The sequence below is a fragment of the Cnephaeus nilssonii genome (genome assembly GCF_951640355.1).
Source record: "Cnephaeus nilssonii genome assembly, chromosome: 4".
Taxonomy (NCBI): domain Eukaryota; kingdom Metazoa; phylum Chordata; class Mammalia; order Chiroptera; family Vespertilionidae; genus Cnephaeus; species Cnephaeus nilssonii.
The window spans coordinates 34,865,884-34,879,889 of record NC_137075.1 but is presented as its reverse complement, the minus strand read 5'-3'; the positions used below and the strand labels follow the sequence as shown (position 1 = coordinate 34,879,889).

Below are 14,006 nucleotides of genomic sequence, written 5' to 3'. Positions count from 1 at the left end.
TGTCTAAAGAGTAGTCTTAACTTGGATTGGGGGAGGGAAGGACCTGGAGGTTCCAGCATCTAAATTCAGCCCTGGGTCAGGATGACTCAGGGGGAACCTGATAAGGGGCCTACCCAGGGGTGTGGGGCCGGCCTGAGGTGGGAAATTTCCACTGGGATCTGTTTACTTCCTAGGCCTTAGGGGTCTCAACCTGCTGCATAGAGAAATGAGGCCGCTTCTGCCCTAAGAGAGGGTTCCTCTCTGACAGGGCAGTTCCCAGCCCCGCCCTGGTGTAAGTGGCCCAACAAGGATAACAGCTCTCTCTAACTTCCTTCTCTTGGGCCAGAAGTAGCTTCAAACTGTACCTTCAACTAAGTGACAGTTTTAAGTACCTACTTTGTGCAAGCCACTGGATGGATGGCATGCAAAGAAGGGTGAAGTCTAGTCATACCCTCTCTAGAAGCTTATACTAAAATAGTTGAGAGATAAAGATAGAAAAAGTTTGCCCGGCCGGCATGGCTCAACGGTTGAGCATCGACCTATGAACCAAGAGGTCACAGTTCGGTATGCCTGGGTTGTGGGTTCACATTCAGTGGGGGGCATGCAGGAGGCAGCCAATCAGTGATTCTCTCTCATCAATGATGTTTCTATCTCTCTCTCTCCCTCTCTCCCTTCCTCTCTGAAATCAATAAAATATTTTTAATAGAAAAAGTTTAATATATATATAAAATTAGTTATTTAAACAATAAGTCCTATGGCAGTAGTTTCTCACCCTTCTCAAGTGGGAGATCAGAGATTTCCATTCCCACATGATGGTTGTAGTATCCCCTGATGGAAAGAAACCATGAAGTCAGTAAAAATTCAAGTGAGTTTGTACAATATTCTAATAATCACAACATCTTTTTATATAGTAACTAGAGGCCTGGTGCACGAATTTGGGGCGGACTGATCAGGGTGGGCCGACGGGGGGGTGGGGCAGTGGCTGGTTGGTGGGCTGGCCCCACCCCCTGGTCGAACTGCTAGTTGAACTCCCGGTAGAGGGGATAATTTGCATATTAGCCTTTTATTATAGGACTAGAGGCCCGGTGCACAAATTTGTGCACAGGTGGGGTCTGGCTGGCCCACCCCAATTGGGCCATCAGGCCAGGCCAGCCAGAGGCAGGGGCCATGGGAGGTTGGCTGGCCGGCACCACACCCTGATGGGGGAGAGGAGGAATCAGGATGGGAGCCTGGCCTGGTGGGGGGGGGGGGGGGGGGCGCCTGTAGAAGACCCACTGAGTTGGAGCTGAGAATGGGCCCCAGGCTTCCCAGGGAGGATGGCTTCCACAAGGGAACAGAAACCACCAGAAGGCTCTGCAAACAGGCTCTGAGCTCCCTTTGGCCAGGCGGACTCAGAGCTGGTGTCTCTGTGTGTACATTAGACACTGCCCGACACTCGCCTTTGTCTGTTGGTCAAATCCATTGCATCGAAAAACTTGTTCCCCTTCTTCTCTTCGGACCCTTACAATAAATACAGGCCAATTGGAAGATGCGGGCCCCCTGTGGCAGAGCCAGGCCCCACAATCACCCGGAATTTAGGCCTAAGACAACTGGGTAGCAATCACCAAAGAACAGAACACACTGTTGTAGAGTCTTAATCCTCCCCTAAAATGTGCCCAGCGGCTCTCTTTAGCTGGGATAGACTGAACTAAGGAACCAAAGACCAAGTTTCCTTTGAGGTGGGATCCATCAGGAGCCGGCTGGTGGCAAGGCCCCTCACAGGTGGCTGCCTTCCCCCCAAGCTCGGTGTGCTCTGAGCTGGTCCGTTTCTGGCGGTGCCGGGTCCTGGGCTACTGGTTGGGTAGCAGGTCCACAGGGTTTCTCTCTGCTGCCTTCCTGGCCTCTCGAGCAGTACCCTCCAGCCTGGCATACCACACCCCCCACCCCACTTCTTAAACTTGCTCACGTGGACCAGGCCAAAGCCTGCTGCCTGAGACTGGCACCACATGGGGAGGGTCGCAGCAGGGAGAGGGGTGCCCTGACCTGCCAGCCTTGGTGATGATCATCTCGGTGCCCAGCTGATTGAATTCTTCCCACAGAGCCTTCATTTCAAGCTGCACGCTCACGCTGGCCACCTTCAAGTTCTTCTTCTTTTTTTTTTAATTTCTTTACTGATTAAGGTGTCACATATTTGTCCTCATCCCCCCATTCCCATCCCACACCCCTCCCCACGGATGCCCCCAACCCCCTGTTGTCCTTAACCATTGGTTAGGCTCGTATGCATGCACACAAGTCCTTTGGTTGATCTCTCCCCCCTACCACCACCCTCCCCTACCCTCCCTCTGAGGCCCGACAGTCCAATCGATGCCTCCTTGTTTCTGGGTCTGTTCTTGTTCATCAGTCTATGTTGTTCATCATTTCCCCTAGATGAGTGAGATCATGTGTTACTAGAAATATACTTATAAGAACCGAATGTGAGACGAGCAATAATAGTTCTGCTGACAGGCAAATGAATCAGTCTGTAGTGAGTTTCTTTCTGGACCAACAATTCTTTTGAGACCCAATTTCAATGTCCACCAGTTCCTTATGTATACATGTCGGCACTGACTTTTCAGTTCTGGATGGTGGAAAAATGGTGGTAATGCAGGTCCGACTCCCTCTGGTTTGGTCTCGCCCGGACCCAGGGGCGCGGCCTCACCTGGACTCAGGGGCGCGCGGCCTCACCCAGACCTGGGATCCAGCATCACCCGGGCCCCGGGGCGCGTGGCTTCACCCGGACCCAGGTGCGCACGGCCTCACCCGGACCCGGGATCCAGCCTCACCCAGACTCAGGGGCGCGTGGCCTCACCCAGGCCCGGGACCCAGCCTCATCTGGACCCAGGGGCGCGTGGCCTCTCCCGGACCCAGGGGCGCGGCCTCACCTGGACCCGGGACCCAGCCTCACCCGGACACAGGGGTGTGTGGCCTCACCTGGACCCAGGGGCACATGGCCTCACCTGGACCCGGGGGCGTGCGGCCTCACCCGGACCCGGATCCAGCCTCACCCGGACCCAGGGGCACGGCCTCACCCGGACCCGGGACCCAGCCTCACCCGGACCCAGGGGTGCGCGGCCTCACCCGGACCTGGGACCCAGCGGGGCTTCGTCTTCTTGATCCCAATTCCTGTCGGTCAGTTCCCTCTCAGCAATTTCTTCGGCCATTTTCTCAAAGCTCCGGGGCGGCTGCCGCAGAACTCGCTGGGCAGCAGGCTCGGCGAAGCTCCGGTGTGCCCAGTGCGCGGCGGCGGGCTGGTCCGAGGTCGCTGCGGCGGCACTCGGGTCTGCAGCGGCGACCGGTTGCCGGGCAAGCGCACCTGGATCCAGGACCCAGCAGGGCCTACCTTCATGTTCTTCTTTATTGGTGCCTTGGTGGCAGCCGCACAACTGGCCCCGGGGCCCTTGGGTTCAGCAGCAGCACTGGTGGCGGCCCCTGTGGCTGGCGCATCATAGCAACCGGTCATTCTGGTCGCTGCACCGTAAGGGTCACTGGGCTTTTATTATATAGACTAGAGGCCTGATGCACGAAAATTCGTGCAAGAGTAGGTCTTTCTTCACCCGGCTGCTTGAACTGGCTTCCCTCCAGCACCCGGGACCTGGGCTTCCCTTCTCTGGCTGCCAACAGGCACCGGGACCCAGGCTGCTTCCCTCCTCTGGCCACCCACAGGCCTCGGGATCCAGACTGGCTTCTGTTGGGCTGCCCACAGGCACCTGGGACCCAGGCTGGCTTTCCTCTGGCCCCAGCTTCATCAGGAAGGATGTCTGGAATGATGTCCGGAAGGACATCCAGTCTAATTAGCATGTTACCCTTTTATTATTATAGACCAGAGGCCTGGTGCACAAAATTTGTGCACTGGGGCAGGGGGGGTCCATCAGCCCAGCCTGTGCCCCCTTGTAGTCCGGGAGCCCCACCATCGATCACCCCAAAGAGGTAGGCCCTGCCCACCCGCCACCCCATGGAGGGAGGCCCCACCCACCTGCCACAGTGCCGTAGGTCAGTGGCCTGGCCTTCCTCTGCGGGGTGATTGTGGGGCAATGGCAGGGCCTCCCGACCAATCGCATCACACCCGCCTTGGCTGGCCTGGCGCCAGTGCATGTCAAAGCATGGTCATCTTGATGGTCGTTTGCTGTTTGGCCATTTGATTGATTTGCATATTACACTTTTATTATTATAGATACCTACATGTGCAAAGCATATTATTTATTCAGTTGATAATATGTCTTCTGTGTACATATAGTTTCCAGAGGCCCTTGCAATAATTCAGAAATTCTCACCCTAGAAGGCTGCAGCCCACCAGGCTAGGAAACATTGTTTTAGTATAACACGGAAGAGGAAAAGGGTTTGCTTCCTAGGGTGAAGCACCATATAAGTAATGCAATCATGGAGCATTTGGGTAGGAAAGAGGGGCATTTTATCCAGGAAGAGAGAGCATGAGGGAAATTTTGAGGGCAAAAATACACAAGTTATTTTGAAGAATGGAATAATCGCTACTTGTGCAAAGTACTTCTCACATATTATTCCCCTATACCATAGGGTAAGTATTATTGTCCTCATTGTACAGATGAGGAAACTGAAGCTCAGAGATGTTTACTGACTTGCCCAAGGCCAACCAGCTAGTGAATGATATATCTAGGACTCAAATCTCCACCCCGATTGATTCCATTCCAAGGCTATGCTCTTTCTACTATGAGGTACCCCCACCCCCTCATCTCAAACACATAGTGATTAGGCCATTATGGCCTCAGATGAAGAATAATGATAAGAGGTGGGTGATGTTTGGTAAGATAGATTGGAGCCAAATGTGAATGTTCTTGAATGACAGGCAAAAAATTGTGGCATTGAAGATCTATAGAGTATTCTTGAACAGGAGTAATGAATAAAAAATACTTTTGTGAAAATCTGATGGGGGGTTGATAATAGATATTGATTATGGGGTGGGTAGGGGTAAAGCATTCAACTTGGGAAAGTGATCATTTAGAAGCCAGGGTAGCACGACCAGCATGGCTCAGCAGTTGAGCATCGACCTATGAACCGGGAAGTCATGGTTTGATTCCAGGTCAGGACACATGCCCAGGTTGTGGGCTCCATCCCCAGTGGGGGCATGCAGGAGGCAGCCAATCACTAATTCTCTCTCATCATTGATGTTTCTATCTCTCCCTCTCCCTTCCTCTCTGAAATAAATAAAAAATATATATATATCCCATATAATAAAAGGCTAATATGCAAATTGGCCAAAAGGTGGAATGACTGATTGCTATGACATGCACTGACAACCAGGGCGCAGGTGCTCAATGCAGGAGCTGCCCCCTGGTGGTCAGTGCGCTCCCACAGAGGGAGCACCACTCAGCAAGAAGCGTGGTTATGGCTGGGGAGTGCAGCAGCAGTGGAGGGAACCTCTCCCACCTCCGTGGCAGCGCTAAGGCAGGTGAACATCCCCCAAGGGGTCCGGGACTGTGAGAGGAAGCAGGCCGGACTGAGGGGACACCCCCCCCCCAGTGCACAAATGTCATGCACTGGGCCTCTAGTATACTCTAATATATATATGACCTAATTATATATATATATATATATATATATATATATATATATATATATATATATGTGTGTGTGTGTGTGTGTGTGTGTGTGTGTGTGTGTGTGTATCCCTCTAGTATACTCTAATATATATATATCCTATATAATAAAAGACTAATATACAAATTGACCGAACGGTAGAACAACCGGCCTCTATGATGCTCACTGACCACCAGGGGGCAGATGCTCAACACAGGAGCTTGCCCCCTGGTGGTCAGTGCACTCCCACAGGGGGAGCGCAGCTCAGCCAGAGCCCTGAGATGGGCTTACAGCTGGCGAGCACAGCAGTGGTGGCGGAAGCCTCTCCAGCCTCTGCAACAGCACTAAGGATGTCCGACTGCCAGCTTAGGCCCTGCAGTTGGAGATTTCCTGAGGGCTCCTGGACTGTGAGAGGGCACAGGCCGGGCTGAGAGACTTCCCCACCCCCCCGAGTACATGAATTTCATGCATCAGGACTCTAAAATAATATATATATATATATATATATATATATATATATATATATATATATATTTTTTTTTTTTTTTTTTAAAGTAGAAGCTAAGGTAATCAACTAGATATGAGATGACAAGGACTTCAAGAAGTGTGGGAGTAATAGGAATGGAAAGAAAGGAATGGATATGTAAGCCAAGGAAACAATACATCGGAATTAGTGACTGTTTAGACAGAAAGGGGAAAGAAGTCACCAACCTAGTTGCTGTACTTTAGGATACCTGCTGTTCATCCATCTATATGGCTTCTGGCTGGAGAAAAGGCCGAAGAGGAACCCCTGAGGAACATCCTTGACCTGCATAGAAACTTACCTGGAATATTTTCAGAGTCTGAGATTCACCCTCACTCTGACCTATTTCACCCTGCCTCACCCAAATCTCTTACACTCTAAGACAATTTCCATGGTAAGCCCAACAAGAACACCATTTAAAGTTCCTATTGAGCTTTGTCTGCTAAAGCCAATGAGATTCTCCATGTTGGCCTGGGCCTGGAGACTAGAGAAAAAGTAATATTGGACCGAAGCCACCCGTTTTTATTAACCTCTTCCCTGGGCTCTCTTCAGCCTTTGATGAGGGGCAGAGCATCAGGCAATTTGACCAGGACCAAAGGGTTGAGTTAAGCTCGACTGGAATAATGAGGGAAGTTTGAACCTCTGGAGAGATCAGAAGTTTGAAACTCGTTCAATGCAACCTGCAAGGAAGGGAAACCAAAAGACCCCTCCCCCAAAGTCTAGGACTGTAGCTGGGGCTAGAGGTCATAAAAACCACTGAGGTCATAGAAGCCTCCCTCTCTTACTCTGTCTCCCCACTGCCACATAGTCCTCCGCCCCAGCTGCCTCCCACATATGCACACACTTACATAAAAAGGTTGGGAAGGGTCAGACACCATCTGGGAACACTTAGGTACCAAAAGGGGTGATGTGGGTGGTGGCAATGATTGCTCAGAATGTAGGATGCATACTAGTCTCCCTAGTGCTAGGAATAGTAGGAGGGAAGAGGGGAGAGAGGAACAGGGAAGAGGGGGTTTGTTCCTGTTGCTGATTCAGATTTAACCCCCATCCTTCTTACTTCCCAGTCCTCCCTTCCCCCCTCCTACACCCTCCCCCCAGTCTCTCCCCCTACTGTCCTCCCCCACCTCCAATTGATCATGGCATCAGAAGCAGAAAAAACATTCCAGAGGTTTGCTGTCTTTGGAGAATCATCCAGCAGTGGCGCTGAAATTAACAACAAAAACTTCTCCAAGCTGTGCAAAGACTGTGGCATCATGGACGGCAAGATGGTCACTTCCACTGATGTGGACATCGTGTTCAGCAAAGTCAAGTAAGTGACCAAAGATGGGAGTAGGGGTCGTGAGCAGAACAAACAAGATAGTGAGAATGGAAGGGTTTATGTGATAGAAGATTTGTAATGGGTCTACTGAGCACCTACTGGTTACTTGGCACTATTTATTCTCTGTCCTCAAGACATTCAGTGACCAAGTCTGAGTAAGGGTGGGGTTGGACCTTGGCAGGTGATGCATTCATGTTCCAGAGTTCCTGGATTTCTTTCTTACTGACCAGGGACAAGAATGCCCGAACCATCACATTTGTACAGTTCCAGGAAGCAATGAGGGAATTGGGCCAGAAGCGATTCAAGGGGAAGAACCCAGACGAAACCCTGGAGAACATTTATAAACTCATGGTGGGCAAGGATCCAGCTACCCCTGGTGTTACTGTGAGTGATATTCTTCATCCCTAATACTTGACCTTACTTCCCTGCTACTCTGTCTCCTCTCCCACCTTCTGATGACCCTAATGCCTGCCAACAGAGGTACTGTAGGGAGGCAGGGCAGAAAGCCTCTGCGGGCACTGTTGGTACTGGAATGGACTTCAGAGATCATCCAATCATTTCAGAGATGAGGAAACTGTGGCCCAGAGAAGGGAAGTGACTTGCCCAAGGTCCACAGTTGTTTTATTTTATTTTATTTTATTTTGTTCATCCTCACCCGAGGATATTTTTCCATTGATTTTTAGAGAGCGTGAGAGTGAGGGGGAGAGACAGAGAGAGGGAGACACATCAACTGGCTGCTTCCCACATGCACGCCAGGGATTGAGCCTGCAACTGAGGTATGTGCCCTTGACCGGAATTGAACCTGAGACTCTTCAGTCCTCCAACCAATGCTCTATCCACTGAGCCCAACCAGCTAAGGCCCACAGCTATTTTAACAGCAAAATTTAGACTCATTCTCAAGTGTCCAGTATATGAGCCAGGCAACTAGGGCCTGGTGGACACTGCAGAGGACTTTGGTATCTGATCCCCACTCTTCTTCCTGCTCTTATATAAGGTCTAGTCTCTGGCTTTCTGCCTCTCACCACCCTCTATTCCGTATTTGTCCCCTCTCTACTGAAAGCTCTTTCTACTCTAGATTTCAAATAGGACCTATGCAGTAGGAGGAACCTTGCATATTGGGTCTGGGGTTGAAGTCTTATGGCTATAGCCTCATCAAAATAACTCCATGGCCTGCCAGGTGGCTCAGTCGGTTGGAATGTCATCCCATACACCAAATGGTTGCATGTTTGATTGCAGGTTAGGGCACATACCAGGTTGCAGGTTCGATCCCCCGTTGGGGTGCATATGGAAGGCAACCGATTGATGTTTCTCTCACACATCAATGTTTCTCTCTCTCCCTTCTCTCTCTCTAAACAAACAAACAAAAAATCCTTGGATGAGAATTAAAAATAATAATAATTAAAAAAAAATAACTCCTCACCTGGCTGGTGTGGCTCAGCAGTTGAACATTGATCCATGAACGAAGAGATTGATGGTTTGATTCCCAGTCAGGGCACATGCCCGGGTTGTAGGCCCAGTCCCTGGTAGGGGGCATGCAGGAGGCAGACAATCGATGTTTCTATCTCTTGTCCTTTCTCTCACTCTAAAAGATCAATTTAAAATATTTTAAAAAATAATAATAACTCCTCTGGAAGCAGGAAAATCCACACACAGTCCACTCACTCCCATACACCAGTGGATGGCTCTTGCCATAGTTCTTGCCCACAGCCACATCTGGGCCCTGAAAAAGCAGCACCATGCCATGGGTAGAACAAGAGCTCTGAGCCCTAGGGGAATCAAAGACCATCTTAAGAGAAGGGGTGTAACTGTGGAGGGAAAAGGAGAGGAACCAGACTTATCATCCTCTGGCTTACAGAAAGCAACAACCGTGGGCGGAGTGAGCCGGCTGACAGACACCAGCAAGTACACTGGCAGCCACAAGGAGCGCTTTGACGAGAGTGGCAAAGGCAAAGGCATGGCAGGACGGGAAGAGATGACCGAAAATTCAGGCTATGTGAGTGGCTACAAGGGTGCTGGCACCTATGATAAGAAGATGGACAGTAAGTAGGGAGTAGCCTCATCTTAGCCTGCCAGCCCTTGACTCAGCATCTTTAATACTGGGGAGCTCAGGAAACAATAAATATTTGTGTGTGCAGCAGCTAATGAACTCTGTCTTCAGCCAGGGAAGGGAAGGGTGGGCCCATTGAGAGAGAGAGAGAGAGAGAGAGAGAGATATGAGAAGAGAAAGCCCAAGGAGTCAGCGTTTCCAGATCTCCATCTTTTTCCCTACTTAGCCTGATGCCCTGAGCCAGAGTTAGTATTCTCCTCAACAACAGCTTCTAAGATCAGGTCTGAGGAGTCTATTCGGAGATAAGATATGAACCAGATGTGGAAGCAAAGTATTCGCTACTTGCATTCACACACCACTGGCATTCACCCTCCTCTACCTGCCAAAGGGGAATAGAACTTCCTGATTTGATGTAGAATGACCCAGATATCACCAACCAGACCTCTGTCCCTCCACCTTCCTGATCTGCTGCAATCCACATTTCATTGTGGGGAGAAATAGAAGCCAGCTAGGGTGGGCCAAGGATCTACTTAGTCTGACTGCTATTAGGAATTTGTTCCAGAGCTAGGGGAAGGGAGAATCCATTTTCATTACTCAGCTGGAAGGTAGTTTCACCCTTCACACCTCCATCATGCTTCACCTGGAACAGAAGATCCTACTGACCGCTAAAGGTAGCCAGGAAGATGGCCAGAGTGGTAGTTCTAATGCACTAAGGAAAAAAGGAATGAAATCAGAACTGAGTCAGGTGTGCTTTTTATCTTTTTTATTTTAAAATGATTATAGATTCACAGGAAGATGCAAAAATAGTACAGAGAGGTCCCATGTACCCTTTACCCGGTTTCATCCAATGGTTCTAGCTTACACAACTCAGATGTAGTTTTGAAACCTTCTGTGACTACATCTAGGCTCACCTCACCTATTTTGTCAGCAGCAGATCCTAGAGTCTAGAGAACATCAGGAGGAGCTTTGGGAACAGGATGCAAGTATCTTGGGGCGGGGGTGGGGCCGGGAGGGGGGGATGGGCCAGAGAAAATAACTTTAAACTTCAGTGAGCCAAGGTGAGAATTGTGGAAAGGAAGTTGGAGAAGACAGGGTGACTAAAGGAGGCTGGGAGTGTAGGGGAGAGACACTGGGCTCCATGGTAGAAGGAGAGAGGAAAGAACAGGTTACGTGAAGAAAATGATTTCATGGAAAGGAGCAGACAGGAAACTGCAAGGGGGTTCTGGGGATATGAGGCTAAAATGGACCTAAAGGTCTCAGGGAGGTCCCTAAAGCTAGAGATAGCCATCAGGTGGGTGAGTGGAGAGAGTCATAGGGAAATGGGGAAGACTGAAAAGAGAAGGGTGGTGGGGATAGGGAGTCGAAACATTGAGCTGGTGCCTGTTGCCATGGTGCGAGCTGAAGCTCTGGGCCTCCATCCAGGATTCAGTATCTGGCCCAGTGGATGGACAGGCACTGCCAACTGGACACACTTGGCTTCTTGGGTGGGTAAAACTGTCTGTGGGAGAGGGCGGATGATGGGGAGAGGGGAAGTAAACAAGTTGGAAAGAGCCTAAAAAACAGTATGATTTTGCATGGTGACTAAAGCTCTGAACATTTTTCCTACCTCCCTGGTCCTTTTGGAGGGAACCCTGCCTACCTTCAAAGTCAGGGGGGAAGGGATTCAGAGTTTTGGAAAGGGGGACATGCTGGTCGTGGTGGCAGTAGGGGGTGGTTCGCAGTGAAAGCCGCCCTTCCCTAGTAAAGGCCAATGATACCTATTGGTTTAGCATCATACTTTTGGGAACAGAGCAGGTAGAGCCTTTGGTTGGTTAGGGTGCTATTGTAGCGGCAGCTGGTGGGTGGCTGTTTGGTCTCCAGAGAGCAGATTGTGAGGGGCAAGGATTCCTCGGAGAGTGTACAGTATTCATTGTAATTCTCACAGAAGCTCTCACAGTACTTGCAGGACTTCTGAATGTCTGTCCAGGGAGCATGTATCACATAATGCCTCTTTGGGCAAAACCAGCTTTGTTGTCTGCCCCTCACATAGGCCATCAGACCATTACAGTATCCCTGGAAACCCTCTGGGTAGTTAACCTTGGGATAGTCGATGTGCATGCTTTGGAAGTTCTTGATGGCAACCTCTATACTGATGTCCATGACCAGAGTTGGTCCTAGAACAAGCTGGAGGAACAGGAGCCAGGCCACAGCTGGTGCCATTCTTCCTGCTGGTAGAGTTAAGATGGTTGGAATCAGAGGTGGGCCTGGAGTAGCTGTCTGCCCCTTCCTGGAGCATCCAGCATGTACCCAGCCTTCCCTGGGTGCCTTCCCCTAAACCTAAGAGCTGGACTGTACCTCAGAGATCAACCAGCCCTAGACCTCATGCCCATGAGAGAGGAGACACCCAAGGTCATCGAGCTAGTCAACCACCTTCAGCCATTCCCCCCTTCCCTTGGTCTCAGCCTCATCTAGTCATGAGCTGTAACACTTACAGAATAAGAGGTCCAACTGGTCCTTGGGTGAGCAATTCTTCTTGATTATCCCTGGCCCCAGTGAACCCTTCTGGGGAAAGGAAAAAGAAAAAAAAAGCAGAGGCAATAGAAGGAACCGGCTAGCTACGATTCTCTGATTGCTGTGGAGGACAGACAGGATCTGGAAGATGAGCAGGGCAACAGGCAAGGTTTCTTCATGCCTGAGGCCAAAGACAGCCCAAAGGTGAGAAGAGGCTGGAATGGTTTCAAGATAAAGGCCCGGCTGGGAGGAGGGAATGCCCCCTGACTTGGAGGAGCCCCTGTGCTATGGGGATTGGATGGATGGGAAGAAAGAGACATTACAATCTGGTTTTCTCCTTGCTGGTGTCATAAGAACACTTAGTTCCAACCTCCTTGCCAGAAGTGCTTAAGTTCTTGGGTTTTCTTTGATGTTGATAGGCCCTGTGTCTGCGGATAGGTGAGAAGAAAAGTACTGTCCTGTTTCTGAGGAACAAAGTGATGCTTATTCCCAACCCTTAGAGAACAGAGTGTCTGCCACTCTTTCAACCCACTCACAGGAGCCCACGCACATGCAAGAGCCTCCCACCAGAGTGATGATGCACTGATAATCAAAGATGTCTTTGTGGACCTCCCACAGACCCCATCACCAACGCACAACAATCACAGTGATACAATCATACTAATCTCTCACCTATAACCTCAGGCCCTTCTGGAGTTAGGGCATACCTGGAAATTTTTGCTTGATGACCCTGAAGCCTCCAAACTGTCCACTGGGTAGACAGCGTAGTTGGGACTGAGGGGGTGTGGCCCACGTGAGCCCAGCGGATCAGATTCTTGCTATTGTTTGTCATGTTGGGAAAGGGTTGGGCTCCTAAATCCCTTTTTTATTAACACCTGCCCCTTCATCAGAAGCAACAAGCCTGCCAGCCATAGTCCTTGACTTCCACAGGCCCTTCGACAATCTCCCTGCAGAATATGATCCAAGGTGTGGGCTTCCTCTCAGGAGAGCCTCCCACAGTCGCCCTGGAGAGCAGGAGTAGGGAGTCAGACAGCAGAACTCTGAGTGCTCCAAGGCCAATGTGCAGTTCAGGAGGGGGTAGAGGGAGATGTACTCATTTGTAGTCCCCCTAACTTGCTCTTTCTGACAGCATAGACTAGAGTCCAAAACTGAACGCATCCTTTCCACAACTTGCTTCTCCTCCTGCAACGTCTATTTCAGCTTCCTCAGTTACCTATACAAGAAATCTGAGTTATCTTCCTCCCCTAACCCCACCTGTAGGGAGGCAGTATCTACATGGTGGTTAAGAGCAAGGTTTTCGAGTAAAACAGACCAGAAATTGAATCCTGCTCTGCTGTTTGCAGGCTGTGCACCATCAATCTAAGTTTACTAAAGTACCATAAACTTCAGTTTCCTCATCTGTTAATCAGGATAATATTTTATTCCTTATGGCAGTATTAGAATTCATTCATTAAGGTGTATATCAAGAGCTTTTAGTCCAAGGCCTGGCACATGTTGAGTACTCAAAATGAGCAGAAGTCCATCGGTCAGGTAGCCCTGGAACTCTTTTCTAAACTTTTCCTAAACCCATCCCTTCCATTCCTATTTCTTCCCCTGCTTGGTCTCTCCCCTCTCCTGGACACCATACACACTCAAACTCCAATAAGGCTCTACCCCTCATAGGATGTAAGATTTTCCATGATCTGGCCCTTGCCATGCCTCCAACTGCACTTCCATGCCTGCCTGCTTCTCCCACAGTGCCCCCCTCACCTCCATTTCCTTGTCCATGTTGTCTCCTCCTCCCACTCCTATCTCTATCAATTCCACTGAGCTAGCACATAGGAAGACTCAGCCCAGAGATCCTATATAAGAAGCCTCTACTTGGAAGACCTCTCTAGGGAAGTGTGCACAGCCAAGTAAATGAGGGGAAAGCCGACACAGCCAAGTGGCTCATCTGTGTCCTTCAGACTGGTCTATAAGCCAACACTGAATGGGAGCCAATGCCTGGAGGTACTGGGGCCTAGCTGATTCAAGTCTTTGTTTTGAGGAAGCTGACTATATTATGTGGTCCCCACCTCAAAGCATGCCACCTCTTCCCTCTT

The 14,006-nt window shown here is 50.0% G+C and overlaps 2 protein-coding genes across 2 annotated transcripts; one reads left to right on the top strand and one right to left on the bottom strand.

Annotated features, from left to right (window-relative positions):
* Nucleotides 1-7,197: 7,197 nt before the first annotated feature.
* TPPP2 (tubulin polymerization promoting protein family member 2) lies at nt 7,198-9,435 on the top strand (the record flags this gene model as incomplete). The annotated part of the gene is made up of 3 exons (XM_079767658.1): nt 7,198-7,379; nt 7,619-7,772; nt 9,244-9,435. The coding sequence occupies exons 1-3, from the start codon at nt 7,207-7,209 to the stop codon at nt 9,433-9,435; spliced, it is 519 nt and encodes a 172-aa protein (XP_079623784.1). The 5' UTR covers nt 7,198-7,206.
* Nucleotides 9,436-11,172: 1,737 nt separating this feature from the next.
* Nucleotides 11,173-11,634, bottom strand: RNASE13 (ribonuclease A family member 13 (inactive); the record flags this gene model as incomplete). The annotated part of the gene is made up of 1 exon (XM_079769300.1): nt 11,173-11,634. One exon carries the CDS (start codon nt 11,632-11,634, stop codon nt 11,173-11,175), a length of 462 nt encoding a protein of 153 aa, XP_079625426.1.
* Between the last annotated feature and the right edge of the window lie 2,372 nt (nt 11,635-14,006).